Source organism: Colossoma macropomum, unplaced genomic scaffold (genome assembly GCF_904425465.1).
Source record: "Colossoma macropomum unplaced genomic scaffold, Colossoma_macropomum, whole genome shotgun sequence".
Lineage (NCBI taxonomy): Eukaryota > Metazoa > Chordata > Actinopteri > Characiformes > Serrasalmidae > Colossoma > Colossoma macropomum.
Window position 1 is genome coordinate 26,307,387 of NW_023494791.1, and position 24,440 is coordinate 26,331,826.

Below are 24,440 nucleotides of genomic sequence, written 5' to 3' on the forward strand. Positions count from 1 at the left end.
TTTTATTTCTACCACCTCATTTGTTACCGTCATACAGAACTTGGCTGAAAAACTACTAAAATCTCCTCTCTGTGCCAGTAAAACACTGCTTAAAGAATTCTACTATGCTCCAACTTAAAATAAGGATGATATGTTCAGTCATGACAAACATATAAAAGATACTAATTACAAAAATCTGTTTGGTCTTTTTATTTTTTGAAGAACAGCGAGCAGGGAACCCTCAGGCAGTATACTTCTCTTCCCCTTGCCTTTGAGATTTGTGGTAGTGTACATAGTTTTTGTACAGCTCGCTGAATACCTCCTTAACACCCATTTGCAGTGTTCTGTTCAAGAACTTTATATCCTGTTCGGCACAGCCGTCCAGGATACGGTAGATGCCTTCTGTCAGGTGTGCCTTGATTTCTGGCTGGAGCGTCACCTTGACAAATTAAACAAAGAAGTACTTATTATAGCTTTCATCACTGAGAGAGTAAATTTGGTACATCAAAGTTCTGGCTTTGAAGGAAAGAAACATGGTCTTTTAATGTTTAACTTGGCAGTATTTCTAAAGCCGTTTACATTGTGTTACAGCAGGAAAAAGACCGGTAGATGGAGCTATTTCCTAATGAATAAATAAATTACAGTATCTAAAAATGTCAAAGTAGGAGATCATTCTTGTAGGTAGTTACGTTTTTAGTATTAGTTTGACTAGTAATATAGAGGAGTGCAGGGAGCAACCTAACACAGAGCACAATTTAACACTGACTTTTTATGCTGTTTCCAGCATAAAACATCATAAGTTTTTTTTTTTCCAATACTGAGCTGTTTGTGTAAACCACAAAATCCAACCTTTTATTACTTTAATCACCATCTTGTTGCCTACAACGTAGCTTCAAAACGTAGTTTTGAAGCATGTGACAAACAGTGTTTCAGGCATTAGAAAACATTCGGAACCATTTCATGTAATAACTTTCTATGAGGTAGCTATCAGAGACATTAATCCCTCCAGATGTATGGCTTCTATCACCGCTGCTTTGAACTATTCTAACTTGGCCACATTTTACATCAAACAACTCTGAATGGCTTTGTTTACATCTTAATCATTTAACTCACCATTTAAATAGGTGGAATTCCCCTTTAACCCCTTCACATTCCAGATTTATTTCACACAAAGGCTTATTATTCAGTAACTACAGGGACTTCAGTGCAAACTAATGGAGCTATTCTTAGGTTACACAAGTGTGCAATAAAACTTGCCCTGCCCATCTAAGGGGTTAATGTGTGGGGTCTGGATCTCGCTTCTAAAAAAAAACATATTTGGAACAGCCTCTAAGGGGTTTTGCCAATTTGAACAGCACACTAAACCTTTCTTTGTAAACAGAGGGGTCTTTTGCAAAACATCAATCATGTGAATACCTCAAGTACAGAGACAGAATGGTTTTCTATCTGTACACTAGATCTTACCCGCTGCAGTTCGCTGACATACTGAGCCACAATGAAAGATGACAAGACTGTGAAACCATCAGCTGTGTTGCCAATGTGGGTGTACATTCTCTCCACTAGCATGGCACACTTCAGAAGTGTCCCAGAATCTTTCTCTGCCATGGAAACAGAGAAAAATGAACTGGATTAAATTTTATAAAAAGCCATTAATATGTAGAGATTTTACTATGAAAGTAGCATCGGAACAGCATGAACCCATCCACTGTAAACAGACCTTATAGTATGTTTTAACCTTTATGACTGTCATACTTATTATATAATTGCTACATAGTTGCTGCTTCAGCCTTTCCTAAGCAGAGCTTAACAATTTTTGTCACACTCAAAGTTCCTTTTACTTAGCTCTATTGTTTAATCCACACATCATCTACTGCAATCAACTATAGTAAACCTTACTACTAAAGTTTGTTCTTGAATTGTAAGCTAATAAACGCTAGCTCAGCCAAAAATGTCTTAACTATACTAGAGACTTCTCAGAATAATGGTTATGGTTATAGTGATCACTGACCTCTAAAAACAGAAATCCTGATCTTGGTCAAGACATTTATAACAATAAATAGAAGTCAAATTAGCATTAAAATACAAAACCAGACACTTGCAGCTAATACACTGCATTTGATAATTAACACAATACAATCCATACAATACCACACTTTTTTCACTAGTAAGTGAATTTTAAGCATGTTTTTTTTCACACGGTTGCTGTTCAACCCTACTGTGAAATGATACAGCTTGCTGAACGAGTAATCATTTAGCAAGCTGTATAATGTTCTGCACCACAGTGCACTTATGTGAACCGACTGGATTCTTTTTCCATCTGCCATGTTGGAAAATCAGGACAAGGAAGTTAAGACGAAAATCAACATGGACAACAGTGGGTCATTGACAATGTACTGCGTACATAATAAAGCTTGTCATTGCTCCCCATTCTGTTCACTGATAATGTGGAGGCTTTTGAATTGTATGAGCTTGTCTAAACTGTTTTTGGTTTTGAAATGATGTCAGATGAGGTCAATCAGTGAATACTACTTTACTAAGCCATCCTATCCAACTGGTTCTGCTTCATTTAACTGTGCTGAGGAAGCTGTGCCCTGTTGTGGGCATCAATGAATCTGGCTTAATGAATGTATTACTAAAGATTTTCCAGTGTTTCCAGCCTACCTCTCTCCTTCTCGCCCTTTTGCCTGCCCTCATGTATGATTGACGTCACTAGACGATAAAAACAGTTCAGGAAGGTCGGAGCAGCCTTCAGCATCACCTACAAAAAAAACACATGAACGCATTTAAGAACATACAGTCAAAACATTTCCTACAGGAACAAACCTATAGTTTTTTGCATTTATTGTGGTACAATTCAAAGTGCTATTAATTTAGGAAATAAAGGTCCATTCCCAGGCTTTTAGCTGTTGGAACGAGTAATCATTCAACAAGCAGTGAAATGGTTGGATCCATGCACCTAAAAATCACTGCCAAAATCATTGGCTGCTAGGAAAAGTCTCTGCGTTTACATTTGACTCTAGTTTGTCTTTGTTTCCTATATACCAAGCAAGCATATATTCCCTTGCTAAAGGCAAAGAGGTCAAGTTAAAGCAAAACTGATTGACCAGCCATTCTTTAGTTAATTTCTTTCTATTATTTTTTCCACAGAGGAAACTGACTGTTTTCAAGTATTAGCACATAAATAAAGGTCATCCTATTGTAAAGTCCATCATTTAATGCAGCAAACGTTTAGTTAGAACAGCACTACTGCTTCATTAAACTTCAGTAAATTCTTTAATCCTTTTCCCCAAAATGTACCAACACAAATGTTGTCACTGAACTCAGGCCCACACTGCAGTTATCATTCACCTTAGGGTAGCACAGGATGATGGCAAACAGGGCTTCATGGATGGCCTGGAAGGCAGAATAGTAGTCATCCATGGACTGGCTGTCCAGAGGCACAAAATGGAGAGCTCCCAGTCCCGTGATAACATGATGTGGGTTAGAGAGCCAAGACTCCCCCTGTCGAAGCAGTGTGGTCAGGGTTTCTACTGCTGGCACAGTCAGGGCACTGGTGAGGGAAGCCACTCCACTAGACTCTCTAATTACAAACTGAAATAGAGGCATTTATTGATAGTGAATGTTAATAAAACAATTTTACAATTCCAAAGTTCAAATTCTGGCATTTATTGTGTTTTTCTATACCAAAGCAAAATCAGGCAAAAACAGTAAAGCATGGAGATAAACATCAGTAGAAAACATGCAACAATAATGCAGTTCTTTAGCCTTCTAAATAACAGTGCATTTAAGTTACTGTATACAGACAGAACCAAATAAGTAAGAACACACATCTAAAATAGAATGAAATACTCACAACAAGAGAAGATAGGATTTGTGGAACTGTAAGCCAGAATGGCTTTGAGCAGGTGTCTGGCAACGAAGAGCAGGCCAGCAGCTTTATTAGAGTCAGACTTGCAAGGACCTCCTGTCAAATGTGATATTGGACTAATTTTAACTACGAGTAAAAAGGTTGAACAAACGTATGATCTAGGGTTGGGCAAAGTGGCAGCATTTATCATTAATATGATAAATTATGTCACAATATGCTTTTCTGAGCATACTGTGGATTTCATCAGTACTTAAAAAAAGGACTTCCCAATGTCATGTTTTGTTATGAAGAGTTTAACTGGATTTAATGCAGTATGTGAAATACTGAATACTAATAATTGGATTCATAGTTTTTGTTTTTTGAAAATGTTGCACTACTTTGCCTGTTAGACTCATCACATTACAAAAAAAAAATACTGTAACATATTGTGCACTGAGAAAAACACACCAATACAGGTAATGTACATAATTATAATGAACAGAACAAAACCTTTTAGTACTTTTTAAGATGCAAATTCAAATACTTCAAATTTAACAATTTAACATTTAATGCCACAAAGGGAAACTCACTGTGTGGCAGCCTCCTCCAACCTTTGAAGCAACAAGTCCATCCCGAAGCAAGAGAAACAGCAAATGGAACTGCTCTTTAGAACAGTTGCCCATCAGCTGAGCAAGCATGTCCTTAACTGGTGCCTCAAGTTCCTTCACTTCTGATATAGACAGCCATGTACCTGACATAAATGGATAACTTGGGTGAAATGGAATAAAGAGTGTCAAACATGTCACTTCACAAACAAGACCTCAATGCCTACCTGATAACAGTGTATGGACACTCTGCAGAATCGTAAAATGGGGATCTTTAAGATCCAACTCCTTAGTTGCCTCTGCAGCCAAATAAAATGCTGAAAGATAATGGATGGATGAAATAAGAAAATCCATGGGTCGAGGTGCTGGGCATAATTCCTTCAAGATCTGCTGGCCAAAGCTCTTGTAAAATCCCATGTGGGAGATTTTGTCTTTTCCATTTCCTTCAGCAATGTGTTCAGTCTGATGAGAAGCCTTTGCCAGTTCACTCTTAATCATCACTGTTACCACATCGACAAAGAATGACTGCCTGAGCATGCTGCCTGCCTTGCCAGTCAACACAGCCTGGATGGCAGGCCCCATTATGGAGACAATTTTCCCCAACAACTGAATAAGAGTCTCATCCAGCTGCTTTGTCTTTCCAAGGATCAGCATAATTTCTTTACAAAGTGTGCTCATTGTTGCTAGATGAAGCTGTACATACAGAGCCTCTTCACATTCCCCAGAATCACCAGCAGACGTTCCACCTAGAGCAACTCTCTCAATCATGAAATTTGCAAACTTTTCGAGATTTATGCGTACACTACTCTTTCGGGCGATTATGAGCTGGATTAGGCATTGAATGAAGCTTTGGACTGACTGAAGAAAAGGAAACCAGGCCGAGCTGTCCACACTACAAAAAAGGCCCTTGCTAAAACATGAGGAAACAGAGGTCATGGCTGCCTCTAAGAGTGTACTACCATGTACAACCTTGAGGACTATATAAGAATTCTGCCCCATCAGCAGCAATGCCATGAGTCTGAAGAGCTGTTCTAAGAGGCTGATGGGTACTGACAGTGCTCCATTTCCATCACACTGAACACAAAGGTTCATCATGAATGAACTCAGAAAAAGCTCTAGGTAATCTTCAGGAGACATTGCATGTGGATTCAGGACACTTGTGATCTTGACTAACTGCAGAAGATGACTTACTTGTGTTTCAGATACAGGTATCGAAACACCAGTTTCAACACAGTGCATGATCTCTTGGGCTATGGATTTCAGTCTCTTCAAAGAAGGTGAGAAATCAGCCGTGTGCTCTTCCTTGTCTACAGATTCAACACCAAATTCTGTGGAAGATTTCAAAAATGAGGGTACATCAGAAGCACAGAGCACCTCAAAAACCCTCTTTGTTATAGAAGTCACCACTGCAGAATGTAACTGTGGTAATTCACAAAGAACCATACTCTCAAGTAGCTGTTTTGAAATCAGGAAGATGGACCGATCTGTCTTCTCCGAATTGCTTCCAAAGTCACTCTGAAGTAGGGAGTTCAACATTGTGTCTGCTATATAAGATGCATCCTCCAGGGAGAGATATGGGGCAATTAAAGGCAGATTGGTGGTTACAACAAACCAGTAGGCCACAGAATAGGTGTCACTATTCACACTGCAAAGCTGGAGATCCCAGGTTTGGTCACTGCTCATATTTATTAAAGGTTCTTGTCTATTTACAACATACTGAGCAGTTTCACAAAGAATGCTTTTTGTGTCTGCATTGGGTGAAACGAGCAAGTGTTTCTTCATCCTTTGGAGAGCTAGAAGCTTCTGCAGAAGCCTACTTAGTGGACTACTGACCCTGCCTGCTGAGCCCATTAGTGCCAAACCTTTCTCTACTGTATCATAGACAGGGCTCATGTCATGGTTTGCACCTGCTGGGGATGTGTATTTACTGCAGTGAATTTGAAAGAGGGCATCAGCCTCATGCCAAGTGTGAGTAAGAAGAAGAGTCGTCTCTTGAATTTTCTCTCCCCAGAGGGTGTCTGTCATTAAAACCCCCTCAAGGCACTGTAAAAGGGACCTAACAAACTTAAGCATCTCCTCCATTAAACTCTGAGTTTGCCTGACAGTAGGGACTGGCGTGCTGTCATCTAGGGTCTTCAGATTAAAAATAACTGCATGAAGGAGGATGCTCAGAAAGAACAGCTTCAGTGCAGACTCGTTTCTCATTTCACTCACATTTGGCATATTCTTCAGAATAAGCCTGCAGATTTCAAGATTCTGGCTGGGAGGGTTGTCCAAAAGACACTGAGTCAAACTCTTCTGCACAGCCTCAGGCAACAGCTCCTGCCTCAGTTCATCAGCGGCTGGTCGACAGATTACGACCAGCAGTTCCTCAAAGAGTCTCGGCAGCTGTCGTAGTTTAGCATAGGTCTGAATGACCGCACACATGAGCGTTTCACGGGCTTTCTTTACCCTTAATTCAAAGTTGTCCGCATCCACCCAAGCCGTTGAGATAAGCTCATCAAGATCGGGCTCCAGGATTTGGTGGTTCAGTGTAAGCAGAATTTTCAGGCAGCGGTACCAGGCTGGTATGTCTGTCTGTGCGTTATTAAAAAAAAGCTGTGCCACTTTCCTGTAGAAATGTAACTGCACCTCTTTGTGATGTATTCTGTCTGCGGCTACATTATAGATATCTCCAGCCAAGCAGGAGTTCAAAATGTTCTCTAGTGAAAGCAAAACAAGGCTCCAGTTTTCTGTATTAAATGTTTCCTTGACGCTCAGATCCTCTGTAAAATCTAAAGCAGTAATAAACTTTGCCATAATGTGAAAGCAAAGTAGCTTGTTCTCTTCTTCCTTGCAAAATGAATCTAAAGCAAATTTAAAGAGTAATGGGAGAGAATTGCACCTGACAGCGTAAAACAAAGCTTCTTTGTCATCTCCATGTCTGTGGACAAGTTTCGACAGAATTGTTGCAACAGGGCAGAAGTACGTATTGCTTGCAGATCCCTTTTTGGCACCTGATCCTCGTTCTGATGGCACAACCTCTTCTTTGTAGTATGGTAGGCGGTCATGGAAGAAAAGAGCTGACTGAAGAATCAGGTCCACTTTGCTCCGGATGTCTTTGTTCAGATGCTGCCGGATTCTCAAGTCATCTTCCTCAGTCCATGCCCTTGTGGTCAGCAAGTGTCTCAGCAGACAAAGCGGCTGTAAAAGGTGTTCAGTGACCTGGGTAAAAACTCTGTTGGTGTTGCCTTGCTGTTTTTGTACAGTCAGGTAGGTACTGAGAACAAGAAACAGAGCCTCAAACACCTTAGGTCTAAGAGGCTCCGATGATTCCTGTTGGCTAAGCTGGAAGCAGGCCAAACCACAGATCCTCACCAGCAGTTCGACCAGCAGATCATATCTGGCAGTGTAGCTCACAGAGAGGACAGGAGAGGTCAAAATCCCATGGCAGCAGCTTAAAACCGTGGACAGGCTAACAGACAGCACCCCTGAGGTGCCTTCTAGGATCCTTTCATTGATTATCTATTGAAATCAAAACAAAAACAGAAAATATTTAGTGAACATAAATTTAATGACAGATTGTTTAAAGCAAAATGTATTATTGTATAATTTCTTTAAAAACTATTCTCCTGGCCCAGATAAAACATTCTTCTGATGACAAACTAGTTCATTAAGTAATTATCTATACCAATTTGTTTATACATATATTAAAAAAAAATGGCCCTGCAATGAAATTGCCCTGCGATGGACTGGCAACCTGTCCAGGGTGTATCCTGCCTTCCGCCCAATGACAGCTGGCATAGGCTCCAGCACCAAACCGTGACCCAGAAGGATAAGCGGTTTAGATGATGTATGTATGTATATATTAAAATGATATAATTTGTACAGGCAACATATGCACTTAAAAGGGCAGTGTGTAATATTTAGTAGCATCTAGACACTGCAACCAACTGAATATCCCTCCCTCACCACCCCATCCTTTCCAAGCATGTAGTAGAACCTACAGTGTACGTCAGGTTTTCTACTGTCACAGGGCTCATTCTTTCATAGTTACAGGTCATTATACAAGAATGAAAATCTGGTTCTGTATACTATAATATATATATATACACACACACATATGCAAAGCATAAAATAATGTGTTGATTATTAGCTACCTGAGACACTGCTGAGTTCAGAGTAATATTCTTTCCCTGGCTCAGGACATTACTAAGTTTCTTGCTGTTAAGAACATCATCCAAGTAGGTCCATAAGCCTTCCACGACTTTAAGTGGCACCTCTACTTTCTTGTTGTAGTAACAAGAAAGAGCATGTGCAGTCCAGTCAAGCAAAACCTGCAAAGACATAATCATGAAAGATGACTGGGCAATCTGAGCGATATAAAGAGGTATAGTGTATTCCTTATGAATATATCTGTAAATCTTGCTGTGATGTGTATGCTGTTCTTGGCAGACTTTTTGGGGGACATAACAGTAAGTATGTGCATTTAGAATCCTTGAAAGACTTCAGTCTTTGCCTAGTGAACCAAAGGCTCACATATAACACACTACTGCATTACTAAAATCTTCTGAAAGTCTATTACTTCCATTACATTACATGGCACCAAAAAAGAATATTAACCTGCTCCTTGTTTGGGAGAATGCACTGACTGGATTCCCATGCAAATCGAGCAAGCTTCAGCTTATCTGACCATGGAGTTTGAGCACTTTTCAGCTTTTGATGAATGCCAGCGTATATGGAAGCCATGTCCAAAAGCGCTTGTGGCTGAGGAGAAAAGGAGGAGCATAAAGAAACCATTATTGAGAGTACAAACACAGTAGTGTGCAAAGGTTTTAGGCACCTGAGAAACCACATATAAAAAGCTGTTATCTGGGCATGATGTGTTGATTTAACGCTTTAATATTTTAATAAATAAAAATGACAACAATACAATAAGCAGTGATTTTAAGTATGCCAATGTGTTCATTGAAACATTTCCAAACGGTTTACTTTCTTTAGTGTGCTGGCACAGTTATTTGAAGTTATCGTCCAATGTCTAGTTTGGTTAATCAATCCTTCCTTAAATTAAATCAGGTGTAACGGTGGCACAATGACTGGGGCATCAACAGATCCAATTCGGCGTTGTATGGTGTTTATACTGGCAAAAACACACAAATTGCCGACATAAATGATTTAAACAATTTGTATTTAAAAAAAATGCATAAATAGTCTAACCCACATCAGAAGCTAAGCAGTTTAACTATTGCAAACACTGTGCAATAGTCATTTCTAAATAACCTAAGTCATATCTAAATATCTAAATAAATGATCCGCAGTTTCCAGAGGATATAACGTTAACTAGATAATCAGATTGCAAAAGACCATGTTGAAGGAGGATGAAGGACCTCTTTCCAATACAATACAATTCAAATCAATAATCAAACTGACATTTTTGTATGTCTACACAAAACCATCCAAACTCCTTCAATGACTTTTGTGGCCAGTCACTGCTTCTCATTTCTGCGTTACTCATCTATACGAACCACAGTGGCAATATCGTTTCCATCAACCAGAATGACTGTCAACATTGTGACCCAAAAACAATCTAAATGAAATCCACGCGATAGCGTATACCTCATGCAAGATAAATCAAACATACAAATGAAAACAGTTCGCTGCTTTATCTGGATCAATGTTCCTTAATAAATTCGGTTAAACTCTGAAACATTTAGGTCTGTTATGTTTTGAGGCTCCAAAACGTTGGCTAGCTGTTAACGCAGTGATAGCAAACATTAATTTCGTGTTATAAGTGTGAAATAATTAGTCGTTAAAAGCGATTTGCTTTCATCAAAACACAAAAAACACTTACGGTCACATCACACACGTGGTCCTCCTTAAGCAGAGTTGCGAGTTAACTCTGACCCTGCACTTCCGCACAGGCAGTAATAATCGATGGACTATTCGGCGGAGAGATTTTTGTTTCATATATTTTAACATCAACCTTAAACTAGTATTTTAATCTTTACACACATATATAATCCTTGTCTCATTGTTCATGTGCTCCAAACACCTGAACATTTCTCCACGCCACAGAAGGTCTGCGTGTGAAAGCGCCAATTAGTTGTTACCTGTTCTGAATAACTAAGGCAATTTGTTCATCTTTACAGTAAAACAGATGAGACACGTGGGTGCCATTTCAAAACTAAGAGGGTGGCATCTGTAAGCTCACATTTGCGCATATTATTATTAAGTTTTTATGTATGTAAACGCTGCAAAGATTCTCTGATCTTCACCTCATATACTAGGACGATTTCCGGGAAATAATGATTTCAAGATCGGCGAATCCGCGTTGTCGTTGGAATCGATAAATCGCGTTTTATTGGACATGTCTGAAAAAGTGTACTGTCTATGGAGCAGCCATTGAACTGTAGTAGTCCAGTTTCTTTTAGTTTCGATACTTCACACTTTAGGACATCTACCGGGTTCACCTCTTCAGCTGTGTTTTTATATTTAACGCTGTAGCTGACATATTTTGCTGCCAAACGCATCACGTCCATCTTGGTTGTAGACTGCAGGGGCGAGCACGTTAAGGTGGCTGTGTCAGGTTTTGGTGACAGTGGGGCGCTGCCGGTGACCGGACTGGGTGGAGAGGAGATAACGAGTTAAAACACGGCTGTGTGGAGCTGTCACTGACAGATAATGCTGTTCAACAACCGTCGGACACGAACAATAACTTGGCCCACATCGGGCTTGGGTTCTCTGAAGAGATCAGGAGCCGAAATGCTGCTGCAGTGCTGAATGAAGCTGCGTTTGAAAACAGCTGTGAGTTACTCTGACTGATGCGTTTAGTCATAGCTGTTAACCTCAACTGTTAGTTATATTTATTAGAGCGTGGGTTTCGTACTTTCTGCTCTTTTTCACAGCATTTGATAATGAAAGTGATAATGATTCAGGCTGGATCACAGCTAACTTAATGTGCAAATGCAGGACGACTTTTTATCCCTTTTATCTGTAACTTTATGGAGTAATGATGCTGCGAATGACAAGATTCACCGCGGCAGGAAAACTGCTATCACAAAAGTGGAGCATTTCCTGCTCCCATCCTGAAAGACTTTACCAGCTGCCTTGTCGGACTTCGGGAAGGTCGCGGAACAAGCAAGTTTCAGAGCGGGGAGCTGAACATTATGGGGTCTGTTTTGTACCTTTGTACGTGAGGAACGTCCCGTCCCAACATGCCTGTATCCGCCTGGGAGTGGGCTCTGTTCTCCCTGGTGTTTGGCCACACTCCATGCGGGCTGTTGCTCTCTACAGCACCTCAGCGGACTCGAAGCGAGCAGAGCATGCGGGAAACGAGAAAAGTCAGGTCAAGACCAACGACAGACCTGCTCGGATACCCTCAAATGACCTCAAAAAGTTGTTGCAGCTCGCCTATCCGGAACGCTGGAGACTGACGGGTATTGACTCAATTATTTGATCTGTTCAGGTTTTTATCTCACTTCCTTTGTATCCAGTGTCATTTCAGGTAACATACATGCCAGCCTTAAAGGACCCACATCCTACATTATCCCCGAGGTTCTCTTATTATGTCTTTTTGGATTTATGTACCAAAACTGTCAACAAAATATTTGTACATGACCATTTTCTGACCTCTTTTTAATATTATGTTTAGAATTAAACCAGTCTTACTGTTTTGTTACTGTGCCTAAAAGACAGGTACAATATTTGATTGGCTTCCCTGTATTGAACCTCATTGAAAAAAGCAGTCCAGACTGAATCACCCCTTTTAACTTCAACGTAAATAGGCAAGGTTGAACTGCTGTAAGCGGAATAGGTGGATATATGTAAATGCATTCATTTTTGTGACATTACAAAAAACAGTTATTTCCAAACAGGCTGTTTTTGCAGCCTAATTTCCATATGTGCGACATATGAACTAGGGAGTATATGGTAATGTTTTGAAACTCTAACAATGTTTACATGATATAACAAACTGTCTTCTTTTAAAAAGATGAGGAAAATTTGCTTTTGCATCACTGAATTTTAAGCTAACACTGACTAGGTAACACTGATGTTTCTGAACGAAAGCATTTACTAGGCATTGGATGTTGGCCATTCTGCATTTAAAAATGTATCTAAATTTCCGTTGTCATATTCTGTTGTCATTGTCACATGTTTCCAAGTTGTCATTGGATCGTGTAATATGTTTGTGCTGATATCTATCTTTCACTGCAGCTGCGGTGGGCTTCCTGGTTGTTTCCAGTGCTGTCACTATGTCTGCCCCATTTTTCCTGGGTCGAGTGATTGACACCATTTACACAAGCTCATCTGCAGACTTCAGCTCCTCCCTGACGTCGCTGTGCATCATGCTAGCAGGGATATTCCTGTGTGGAGGTGCTGCAAATGCTGCTCGTGTCTACCTCATGGAAATTTCAGGTGAGATCTCAGTATGGGCCATGCTGCAAAAGATAAAGTCACCTGAAGAACAGTTATATAGGTTATTTTGTTCTTTTTTAACTTTCACAGTAAAGAGGAATTTGTAACAGGGTATTTTTTCTTTATGTGAGCCTGTCAGTGAGATTTGCATTAAATCAGGTCTGACTTTAATGTGTTCTAAAATGTGGTCTGTGATGGTTTTTACAGGGCGGCGGATTGTGAGAAGCTTACGTGAATCCCTTTTTTCCTCGATTTTGAGGCAGGAGGTGGGATTCTTTGATAAAACTCGTACTGGTGAGCTCATTAACCGCCTTTCAGCAGACGCATCTGTGGTCGGATATGCGCTCACTGACAACTTGTCTGATGGCCTTCGGTCAGTTGCTCAGGCGGCCGCTGGAGTGAGCATGATGGTAAGCAGCAGGCTAATTGCTGCCACTTAACAATGTCGACTGGAATTTGATAACTTATTTAAGGGAACAAGTTAAATAAATAAAAATAAAGATTGTTTGTTTTGGTTAACCTACAGCACAAGTTAATGCATGGAAAAGGTTGGTGACTATAAACATTTGGGACAGTTTAATTACAAACTTAACCTGTTTGTTCTGAAATGAGGTGGTGTTTATGGAAGTTATCTCCTTGGTCTTGCTGTTCATCTTGGTTAGATTGAAAAAGATGGTCATGTTATTTGGAACTTGACTGATGCTTTAGCCCAGCATGTGTCTGGATTCCACAATATGTCAGATTTTTATTGGAAAATATATCTCTGATATTATACTACTGAGTCAGTATAACTTATTTGAGACAAGAGGTCTTGGTGATTTCTGACTCTAAATGAATTAACAGTTTGACTTGAGATTTTCAGCTTTCACTTTCCTTTTCTTCAGTTCTACGTGTCTCCCAGTCTGGCTACCTTTGTCCTAATGATTGTGCCTCCTATGGCTGGCCTGGCTGTTATCTATGGAAGATATTTGCGCGCCATATCCAAACGAACACAGGATTCTTTGGCAGAGGCTACACAGGTTAGACCCAGCTCTGTGTATTTTTTATTTAGCTCTAGCACTGCTCCTGTAGTAGAAAAGTGAGCTCAACCAAAGCCTTTGTTTTTGGAAGGAAAATCCTTTGTTTTAATGCTGCCATAAAGATTTCAGAGTGTTATATCAGTGTAATTACATCAGATCACTTTATTAATTAAAGGGTTAAATAACTAAGACCATCTCTTTATTCTTTATTATGTGTTCAATAGCTGGCAGAGGAGAAGATCAGTAACTTGCGGACAGTTCGTGCATTCGGCAAAGAGCTGACAGAGGTGCAGAAGTATGCAGAGAGGGTGGACCATGTTCTCCATTTGGCTAAGAAAGAAGCTGTGCTTCGCTCTGGGTTCTTTGGAGCTGTATGTGTTCATTTAGTTACTTACAAAAACATTTTCAGATTAATGTCTTAACCTGCAATTGTTATGTGAATATTTATTGTAGTGCAAAACATATTTTTATTACATATTATCTAGGCAGAATTTACTGCCCTATATTCTTTATTGCAGATTATTTGAACAGCTCATATAAACAGGCTCCGAAAACTTTGAACTGTGTTTTTGTGTTTAGACGGGTCTGAGCGGGAACATCATCATTCTGAGTGTTCTGTACAAGGGCGGGCTGCTGATGGCCAGTGAGCACATGACTGTAGGAGAGCTCTCCTCCTTCCTCATGTATGCCTTCTGGGTGGGCGTCAGTGTTGCTGGTGAGGATGAACTGCTCTGCATAATCCAAATGACACACTCTACTCACTTTCCCTAAGTATACAATGTAAATGCGTCATGGTAGTTTGTGTAGTTTTACTTTAGTTTTCCAAATTTAACTTATTCCCTTAAACTCTAGGCTTTTTATGCTCATTATGTTATTATGTAATAACTAATATGGAACTGCTATATAAGGTCTGTAGTTACAAGTGAGGAATTGAAGTGTGGACATTAGAGTTTAAGGGGTTAATGATGCTCAGTGAATTCAGTTCAGTGAAAATATTGTCTGACTCTTCATCATTCAGTGCTTGTGTTACATTACTTGTACTATTTGACACGATGGAATTAGTACTAGTACTATTTGACACACAGTTAGAAAAGTGATATTTGTGCACTGTTCATTGAAAGGTTTCAGCTCATTCTACTCTGAGCTGATGAAGGGTTTTGGTGCTGGAACTCGTCTTTGGGAGCTAATGGAGCGAAAGCCCGAACTTCCTCTCAATGGTATGTATTCCCATTCCATATATCACAGGTTCTTTGTTAAAAGCACAGGTTATTTTATCCTTATCAATAAAGTTATGACACAAATACTCCCCAAACATTATTTTTTGTCATGCATCATGCACCTATGTCACATTTGTGTCTCAGAGGGACTCATGTTAAAACCAGAGCAGCTCAAAGGAGCTCTGGAGTTCCATAACGTGTCCTTCGCTTACCCAACACGAAAGGATGCCCCCATCTTTGAGGACCTCAGTCTGTCTGTTCCAGCTGGCTCAGTGATGGCTGTGGTAGGGCCCAGTGGCTCAGGAAAATCTACCCTGGTGTCCCTTCTGCTACGCTTTTATGACCCAGACTCAGGTGAGGACTGGGTCTTTTTAGGATCTCCTCTTTTGGTAGTTCTTTTACAAACAGTGTCAGGGTTAGGAGATATATTTGACATATTTGATATATTTGAGTGTTAAGCATTTTGAGTGTTGAGCATCTGTCTTGTATGATGGATTACTATAGGCAATAATTTTGACATACATCCCTATGTTTAGTAAAAGAAGAGAAAACCATTGATTCAAACACACTTACAGTAGAAGCCATTGTACAGTTGCTTTGCTAAGTACAGGGAAACATGAAAATTGTCTGTTGTAATCACAGTCATGCTACAGATGCAGCAGATTTAAGTTAAAAATGCTGAATTATTCCTCTAATGTAGTTACAAACCTTTAATATGATTATACTGAAAATGTGCCATGTCATTAGTATTGATTTGCTCTTACAGCCCTATTCAATTTCTTACTCTGCCTTTAGGCATGGTAACTGTAGATGGTCATGACATTCGAGATTTGAATCCTTACTGGCTACGGAGTCATATTGGAACAGTAAGCCAGGTAGGCAGAGCACAATAGCACCTGAAGCAAGAAATTTAGGACTTACACTGTTACTTAAGATCATTATATAATGCCTATACCTAAATTGGTTTAAAATTGTGTTTTTTTTTGTGTAGGAGCCAGTACTTTTCTCCTGCTCCATTGCTGAGAACATTGCTTATGGGGCAACAGACCCCAGTAGGGTCACACCACAGGACATCGTCCGTGCAGCGCAGATAGCTAATGCACATGACTTCATTCATGGTTTCCCCAAAGGTTTCGACACTGTGGTTGGCGAGAAAGGGGTCCTGCTCTCAGGTACTAAAAATAAATATATCTTTATTATAGTCTCACTTAAATGTAATTTCTGTAATTTCAAATATGTCATTATTTTTTAAAACTCTTGCCCCACTGAAACAAAACTGTATTCTTTCCCCTCTACACTAAAATTTGAAAGTCACTTAAATTTAAAATTGTATGGCACTGTCCTTTCATTTTTTGAGCTAACTCAACTTTAGGGCACCAGAGGAAAGCTGTCAAGTATGTTGCATTATAATTTTAACTATTAATTTTTCACAATGAAATAGATATAATAAATGTACATTTTAAGTGAATGTAAATGTGACATTTCAAACCTTGTAGGTGTTACAATGTGTCCCCCCCTCTGAGAGACTCTATTTGAACCTGCCGGGTGTAGAATGTCTCATACTAGCTCATGCTTGTACCTGGCTCCACCCCTACATCATTACACACACATGTTGCCTATTGTCTGCACTCATTTCGTCCCACATATAGACCTATGTTTGTAGTTGCCGTTTGTGAGGTCTCTGCTGTGTTAAATTGTTTAGTTCTTGATTTGCATGAGAGTATTCCAAGTCTCTACTTTCTCTCTTTTGTTTTGAACGTGTACATGTTGAGATGGAATTACTGCGCTCCTCATTAACACTCTCTTGCAGATGCCTCACCGTGTTTATTACAGAAGGAGAACAATACACAGCATCTTATGATTCGATTTGATTTGTGATACTGGAGCAAAATTTGAATGAAAAATTGATGTGTAATCTGCGGTAAAATCTATTAATGAGGCTAGAGCTGTCGGGATGGAGGAGTGTGGCGCTTGGAATGAATGTGCAGGAGTGGGCTGTTAATTGGTTTGCAAAAACATCAGTGCTCAAACCACGCAGTGGCATTAGATGGCATTATTAATTGAATATCCATTCTCCATGATGCATTGTGTTTTTGCATTGCAGCATTACACTGTTTTGATGTAGAGTTAAATCTCTGTTAATGTAAAACCTAGCATCACAATGTCATTGTTTTGCACTACAGGTGGACAGAAGCAAAGAATTGCTATTGCAAGAGCCTTGCTGAAGGTAGTTCATTTTGCTTCTCCCACTGAATATTTCATAATACATTTCATTCTATTCAACATTACAGACTAATATGACTCTTTTGTCTCTGACAGGATCCCAAAATACTGTTATTAGATGAAGCCACAAGGTAAGATAATGATTTGCAATAGATAAATGAACTATTATACATTTTGACATGTTCATATAATCGTTCCTTTGTGACATCAGTCAGGATTGGGACCCTTGGTTTAGCATCTAGAGTGATATCTTTATAATATATATAAGCTTTATAGCAAACTGGATAGAGGGGTAAAGGCACTACTATGATGTTCTAAAGTCCGTTTTTTTATTGCCACTCTAGATTTGTAGAACTGCTTTTGTTTCCATCAGATTTATTGTATACTCAATATTTCTATTAATATATTTGTCAAACAATAGAATACTGATTTTAAAACACAGAAGTGACATTCTACAGCACTGTAAGCCAAAGTAGTAGAGCTGCAAGTGTATCAAATATGAATATAAAATATGGATGTTTATAACATTGTTATATCACAAAAACTATTATAATTAAATTGTGAATGGTAGTTTCATTGTTAATCAGCTCTAAAGGAGTGGGCCGCTTGGTCATAATGCAGCATGATATTTTGTTTTTGTACAAAAACTCACGTCCATATCGTAATTTTTCAAGTGTTCTCTACTCCTTTTTTGCCACTGTACCCCAGTGCTTTGGATGCAGAGAATGAATTCCTGGTGCAGGAGGCTCTCGATCGGCTGATGGAAGGCCGCACCGTGCTCATCATTGCCCACCGTCTGTCCACCATCCAAAGTGCAGACGCTGTGGCTGTGCTGGACCAGCATCGTGTGGTGGAATGTGGCCGCCATGTTCAGCTTCTTGCGAACCAAGACAGCCTTTTCCGCAAACTCATGGAAAAGCAGGCCTTTCTACAGTCTGAGCAGAGAGAGGCTCTCTCCAAGTAGAAGAAATGTAATGTTATGAAAGCACTGATAGAAGTATAAGTATATAAACACTGGAGTACAGCTTGAAAATAAGCAGATGTTGATGCTGCAGCTGGAATTGTATTTTCTTGTGTCTGAGTGCCTATGTACAGTATATATTCTTTCACCAATATTAGGGAAAGACAAAGAGAAAAAAACTTTATATTTAAAAGGGACTTAAGTGTAGGCCAGTTTAAAACACTGCCACTTTACATGTAACTAGATTTTTTTTACCTTATCATTGATAAAGACAGGGTGCTACTGTGATGTCAGTTTAAATAGCTGTCATTGAATATTTGACATCATATGATAAGAATTTGTACTAACACAGTATGCACATAAACATGTTAATATGGATGTGCAGTATTTTTGCTAATAAGAGACAAAATGTATGTAAAAACTAACAATAGGTGTGAAAGCTTATTATTGTGGTTCCTGTTCAGTAGCACTATAACATTATACAGTAGTATAACATGGAGATCCTGTCTCTGATATTTCAGTTGACAAACCTAATGAGCTCATAAATTGTGTTTAAAAAAGTCATAATCTCCACCACATTAATCAATGTAAAATCACATTATAAGTGCTGACACTATAAATCTATGTAGTTCTTTAGCACATAACTTCCTTCTATACAACATCAAGAAATAATCTGATCATGTTAACATGACTGCACAGTCTGTCTGAATCACTAATCACAGATATTACAACAAAATTCTTCCTGATTTGTCTTGTGTATTCATGTTAAAGTAGTTTAAAGAATAATCACTCGCTGGTGTAACAGGAAATCACTCATATATTTTAAACTGAGAGATGATTATTATTGTCACAATGGTATTTGCAAGCATACACTATTAGAAATTTTTTGTTGCTTATATGTTGCTTTTTCACTCCTCAATCAGAATGTTTTATCGTTGTGATGAAATGCTTCTAAGTTATGGGAATATTTTAATGTTTGGCATGCTGATTTATCAGAATTGTTTATATAGAGTAAAACACTTATATAGACATTGAAGTTTTGATTTTATTCACAGTGTTTAATTTAGACTTAAGCGGAGAAACGGGCACCTATCCTTTCTCAGTCCCAATCGACAAGTCTCTCATGGATTCAGTTGAAGTTGACCAAGCACTTACCACCAAAAGAGGGCACTGTTGCCCTTAGAAAAGATTTGCATGAGTCATGACACCTTATCTGAAACTCATTTTGTAACTCTTTTTTCCTGACCAATCTATGTCTAATCTGTCTCTGAATTAAAAGGGTGTATCCTATGACATGACAATTTCTTACTTAAATCATAATTTACATGGACTATTTCAATTACATTACATTTTCAATCATTCCATATATCGATTAAAAATTTTTTTGAGTCTCTGCCAAGACCATGGGATGTGATTTTATTACACTGTATCTCCTGACCAGATTAAAGTCCAAGCAGAAGGAACCTACCAAATTAAGGCTCTTCAGAGTGCTCTCCTGTTTAGCCAAGCGACTAAGCTGCTTAGTTCCCCTGGTGACGCACGGCCTGTGGCAGTTGCTCTGTCTGTCTGGCCTTGACAAGCAAATAGACTCCAATAAAAGTGACGTAGCTGTAGTGGTCTGTGGAGGGACATCAGCTCAGTCATATGGCAGCAGCAACCTCAGTTTCCATTTTTTAGGTGCAAAGCTAGGCTGATTATGTGCCCATGTTATCAGACTGGAATTATCACATACAGTCAGCTCCATAATTGGTAAAGATGACTTCAAAAAAGTTCATTAAAAAATGTCTCTGTAGTCATTTACCTCAGTCTTAGACTGAACATATGAGAGACCTCTAACCTTATATTTAGGTAAATTTAGTCTGAGAAAATAAAAACTCATCAAAAATGTTCATAACAAAACCACTTCACAATTATTGGCACCCCTATAAATTCTTATGAACAAAAGATGACTTATATGGTCATCCATGCTCACCTATTTCACTGGATCATAAAAATGACATAGAGGCCAGATTCTCTTAGTCATTCATTGATATGAGGAAGATATATAAATCATAAATCAAGCAGTGCCTGTACAAAAATATTGACATGCCCAAAAAAGGCCATGTTCACTCTTAGTGCAAGAATAAGTTGTAAACAACCAGAGCTGTAGTGGATCTGCCTGGAGGCAGATGCAAGTGTATTTTCTCCCTCCACGTAGTGAGGAGGACAGTTAGAGAGGTAAAGATTTCTCAAAGTATCATGATTAGATATCTGCATAAAAAAGTAGCATTTTGGGGCCATGCCAACAACTATTCAGAAAGTATGCCGGATCAAAACGTTTTTGGGATGGATCCAAAACATACACCCAAAACATATCCAGATCAACACAAAAATGGTTCAATGACTACAGAATCAACTTTTGACATGCCCATGCCAGTCCCCTTTCCTAAACCCTACTGAAAACCTGAGGGGTGAGCTGAAGAGGGGAGTCCAAATGGACTTAGGACCCTGGAGGATCTGGAGAGATTCTGCATTGAGGAGTGGTCTCATGCTATGTATTCTCCAGTTTCAATAAGAGCTATAAGAGAAGACTCACTGCTGTTATGCTAGAAAAGGGAGGCTGCACAAAACATGAGAATTATTTAATATCAAGTTGTCATACTTCTCTTATATTTTCAGTATGACACTGAATTAATTAACCACAAAGACATTTTTATTATATATACATATTTTTAAACTTTTACAAAGGGTGACTTTAATTATAGACTTGGAACATGTGGAATAGATAGCTTGTTTGTTTTCTGTGTTCTCTCCAAAAAAAGTGAAGTGTGGCTACAATTCTCTGCACATTTAAGTATATGTCTTTAGTTAAACACTAATCTGTAACTGCTTGTTGTTTCTGCTCCAGTTGTTTGACTGGACATGATTAGTAACAAAGCTAACCTCAAAATCATACAGTTAGAAATCAGGTACAGCATTTCTGTGACGCTGGACTTAAATAGTAGTGGTATGTGCTGAAACTTTTATTGTAAAGCAAAAACACTGAAAAGGGCAATATTTCATCTTGTTTGAAGACCACACTACAGTTAAGACTGTATACAGTTACACAGAAAACTGTGTTAGCCTTCATGAGGAACATCAGACAGACTCGCTCATGCTCGAGATCACTGACTTTAAAAGAGACAGCAGAGTTTAAAATTATCACTGCTGTTGTTTATCATAGACTTTACATGGTCAAAACACCAATACATTCAATGGCATAACTGCTAAGAGAGAAAGAAAAGAGCAGATACCTTCATTTTTAAACTTCAGTCAGAACGGTGGCTAGTATTCAGTTTAAGTAGGCCATAGTACTAGGAAATTGTTGTGATATTTTTCCTGTGCTGTGAAGATGTTTCCACCACTGGAAAAAATACATAGCCATTTTGTAAGGCATAATAATGAGCAAGTTTCCCATAATTATGACTTAGCATCTCATAATAATGACTTACTTCCTCATAATTATGACTTAGAATCTCAATTGACTTACTGTCTAATAAGTAATCTGACTTAAAATCTCATACTTTTGACTCACTGTGTCATAACTGAGACTTGGAATCTCATAATTATGACTTACTTTCTCATAATTATGACTAAGAATATAATTATGACTTTCTCATAATTATGACTTAGAATCTCAAAATTATAACTTTCTCATACTTATGACTTAGCATTTCATAATAATTTTTTTTTGTTTGTATGTTTGTTTTTCTTTACATTATTATGACAAACTATATGGTCTTTTTTCTTTCAAGTGGCGAAAACTGACTTCCATAGTTTAGGAATAATCTTTTACATCAACAAACTTCAACATCAGCGGTTTAATAGTCTTAACATGTCTGATAAGTTTTGTCTCTCACACAAACGGCTTCGGACACTAAATAAACGACAGAAAGCAGAAAAGCGGCATTTATGTACTCCATAAAATATAATTCACAAGACTTAAAACTACAAAACGTTAATGCAAACCAACCTACTCTACAGGACAAGCAATGGGAAAGATCCCGTTCATAAACACTAAAACTCAGAACTTTCTAATTTTTAGTGACTAATTTGCAATACTCGCTTTAAAAATGAACTCCTGCGATGTGCCGAGCGAGACAAAAGTCGTAAAACTTTCCTCAACAGCGCCGTAAAAGGGAAAAAGATAAGAAAAGTAGCAGGTTTCGGTGCAACACCCCGTTCATTCTGGCCACGATGAGAGAACTTTGAGCTGCAGTTTTCATAAATCCTGGACTATCTGTTGCTATCCATAGCCAAGGGCTTTCATTCTAATGCTCCAGCCCACTTGCAGCAGATCCGGCATGCCATCGTAGTAAAGGAGCACCATGTGCATCCTACTACTCCCCATATACGGTTCGGGCGCCCTGGCTTCGAATCATGACTATCACGCCTTATTAGGACAGTAATGCACTTGTAACCGAGGGAGGCCGGCAGCTACTCTACGAAGTCCCGTCCAAGAACCTAATATGGGTGCAGGCTGGGCAAAAACCCAACTGAACACACCGACGTCTTCAATGGTGTGCATGGGGGGTAATAAAATCGTTGGTATATAAGGACCCTGTGGAAAGGGAGTCCTTCGTAGCTGGAACCAGCAGTGGTTGCATTCTGCACTGAGCTTCATCTAGGAAAGGTACCACCAAAGGTAAGGAAGATGGAAAAAAACAATCTGGACTGACTGACTGAAAAATAATGTTTGCTTGTTTTATTTATGCGAATGCAGTTAACCCAATTAAGCTAATTAACTGTAGTCATAGATGTCATATAGGCAAAATGACACATTCAACTAGATAATTTAAAAGAGAGAAAGGAAAGTATATAGTATTTTGTTTGCAGATAGACCTTAATATTTAAACTTCAGTCAGAATTGTGTATTGAGATTGTAAACATTTTAGTTTTTTTTATCATGCATAATTTATAGACTGTCAAAGGCTTATTGATTATACACATCCTTGTCATGTTCAGACAGATGCCAGTTAAATCTTTATACCCCTTTTACATTGTAAAACTTAAAACTTTTACAACTATATATATTCAACCCGGATGAGCGCAATGCACACTACGCATTAGGATGATTTGGACAGCATTAGGACGTTTTGATTAGACTCAAATTACACTAATAAAAATGGTTTGTCAGTTAAAACTAAAAATTACTTCATGTGGTAACCAGCAATTTTACTGGCTTTATCAAACTCAAATAAATATTTAAGTTTTGATTCATCTCAGATGAATCTTATATCTGCTCATTAACGTAATGTATGCTGATGATCCTCAAAAGTGTAGTGTAAAACTGTGACATTTTTGTGTTGTTCTGTACTGTATGTGCTTCAACAAACCCACTCAATGATCTATCATCATGTTGACACTTAGAACCCACCAATATGTGTGACGACGAGGAGACTACCGCCTTGGTGTGCGACAACGGCTCTGGCCTTGTGAAGGCTGGCTTCGCCGGTGATGACGCCCCCAGGGCTGTCTTCCCTTCCATCGTTGGCCGCCCCCGTCATCAGGTATGTTTACCATGACCTTGTAAAACATGACACTGTAACTCTTTAGACAGCTTTTATAATAATCAAGTCTAGCCAACGGCAAATGAAGTAATGTAATATTAAATCACTCTTTGCCTTCTGTCAGGGTGTCATGGTGGGTATGGGTCAGAAAGACTCCTATGTAGGAGATGAAGCTCAGAGCAAGAGGGGTATCCTGACTCTTAAGTACCCCATTGAGCATGGCATCATCACCAACTGGGACGATATGGAGAAGATCTGGCACCACACCTTCTACAACGAGCTCCGCGTGGCCCCCGAGGAGCACCCCACCCTGCTCACTGAGGCTCCCCTGAACCCCAAGGCCAACCGTGAGAAGATGACCCAGATCATGTTTGAGACCTTCAACGTCCCCGCCATGTATGTGGCCATCCAGGCTGTGCTGTCCCTCTACGCCTCTGGCCGTACCACTGGTGAGGAACACATCACACATGCACAGAATCTGCACTATTGCAATAATTTAGGGTGGATTCAGATATTACAGAACATCAGATAATAAGAGGCACTTTGAAGTTTAGCTGATCCTAGTATAGTGTAGTAAGTTATTACTAAATGAGTGAGGAAATGTTACTAATTACATTTTAAAAAGTATTTTTGTAGTAACATTCAATAAAGGAATGGCTTTGTCATT

The 24,440-nt window shown here is 39.0% G+C and overlaps 3 protein-coding genes across 3 annotated transcripts in view; 2 read left to right on the plus strand and 1 right to left on the minus strand.

The window, feature by feature from the left end:
- Positions 1-10,347, minus strand: urb2 (URB2 ribosome biogenesis homolog). The gene is made up of 10 exons (XM_036574649.1): positions 10,262-10,347; positions 9,034-9,177; positions 8,571-8,747; positions 4,659-7,935; positions 4,417-4,577; positions 3,833-3,943; positions 3,328-3,570; positions 2,641-2,737; positions 1,444-1,577; positions 1-418 (listed from the first exon to the last, which is right to left on the minus strand). Exons 2-10 carry the CDS (start codon positions 9,157-9,159, stop codon positions 221-223), a joined length of 4,524 nt encoding a protein of 1,507 aa, XP_036430542.1. The 5' UTR covers positions 9,160-9,177; positions 10,262-10,347; the 3' UTR covers positions 1-220.
- The window catches only part of acta1b (actin alpha 1, skeletal muscle b), a 20,109-nt gene continuing 1,381 nt past the window's right edge, over positions 5,713-24,440 (plus strand). Inside the window, exons 1-4 of the mRNA XM_036574651.1 lie at positions 5,713-5,734; positions 22,852-22,908; positions 23,634-23,773; positions 23,898-24,222. Coding sequence (XP_036430544.1) covers positions 23,645-23,773; positions 23,898-24,222 — 454 coding nt within the window. The 5' untranslated portion in view covers positions 5,713-5,734; positions 22,852-22,908; positions 23,634-23,644. The remainder of the gene's footprint in view (positions 5,735-22,851; positions 22,909-23,633; positions 23,774-23,897; positions 24,223-24,440) is intronic.
- abcb10 (ATP-binding cassette, sub-family B (MDR/TAP), member 10) lies at positions 10,816-19,535 on the plus strand. The gene is made up of 13 exons (XM_036574650.1): positions 10,816-11,846; positions 12,625-12,825; positions 13,033-13,235; positions 13,710-13,844; positions 14,069-14,215; positions 14,424-14,559; positions 14,966-15,061; positions 15,206-15,415; positions 15,857-15,936; positions 16,053-16,233; positions 17,245-17,288; positions 17,381-17,415; positions 17,993-19,535. Exons 1-13 carry the CDS (start codon positions 11,420-11,422, stop codon positions 18,246-18,248), a joined length of 2,151 nt encoding a protein of 716 aa, XP_036430543.1. The 5' UTR covers positions 10,816-11,419; the 3' UTR covers positions 18,249-19,535.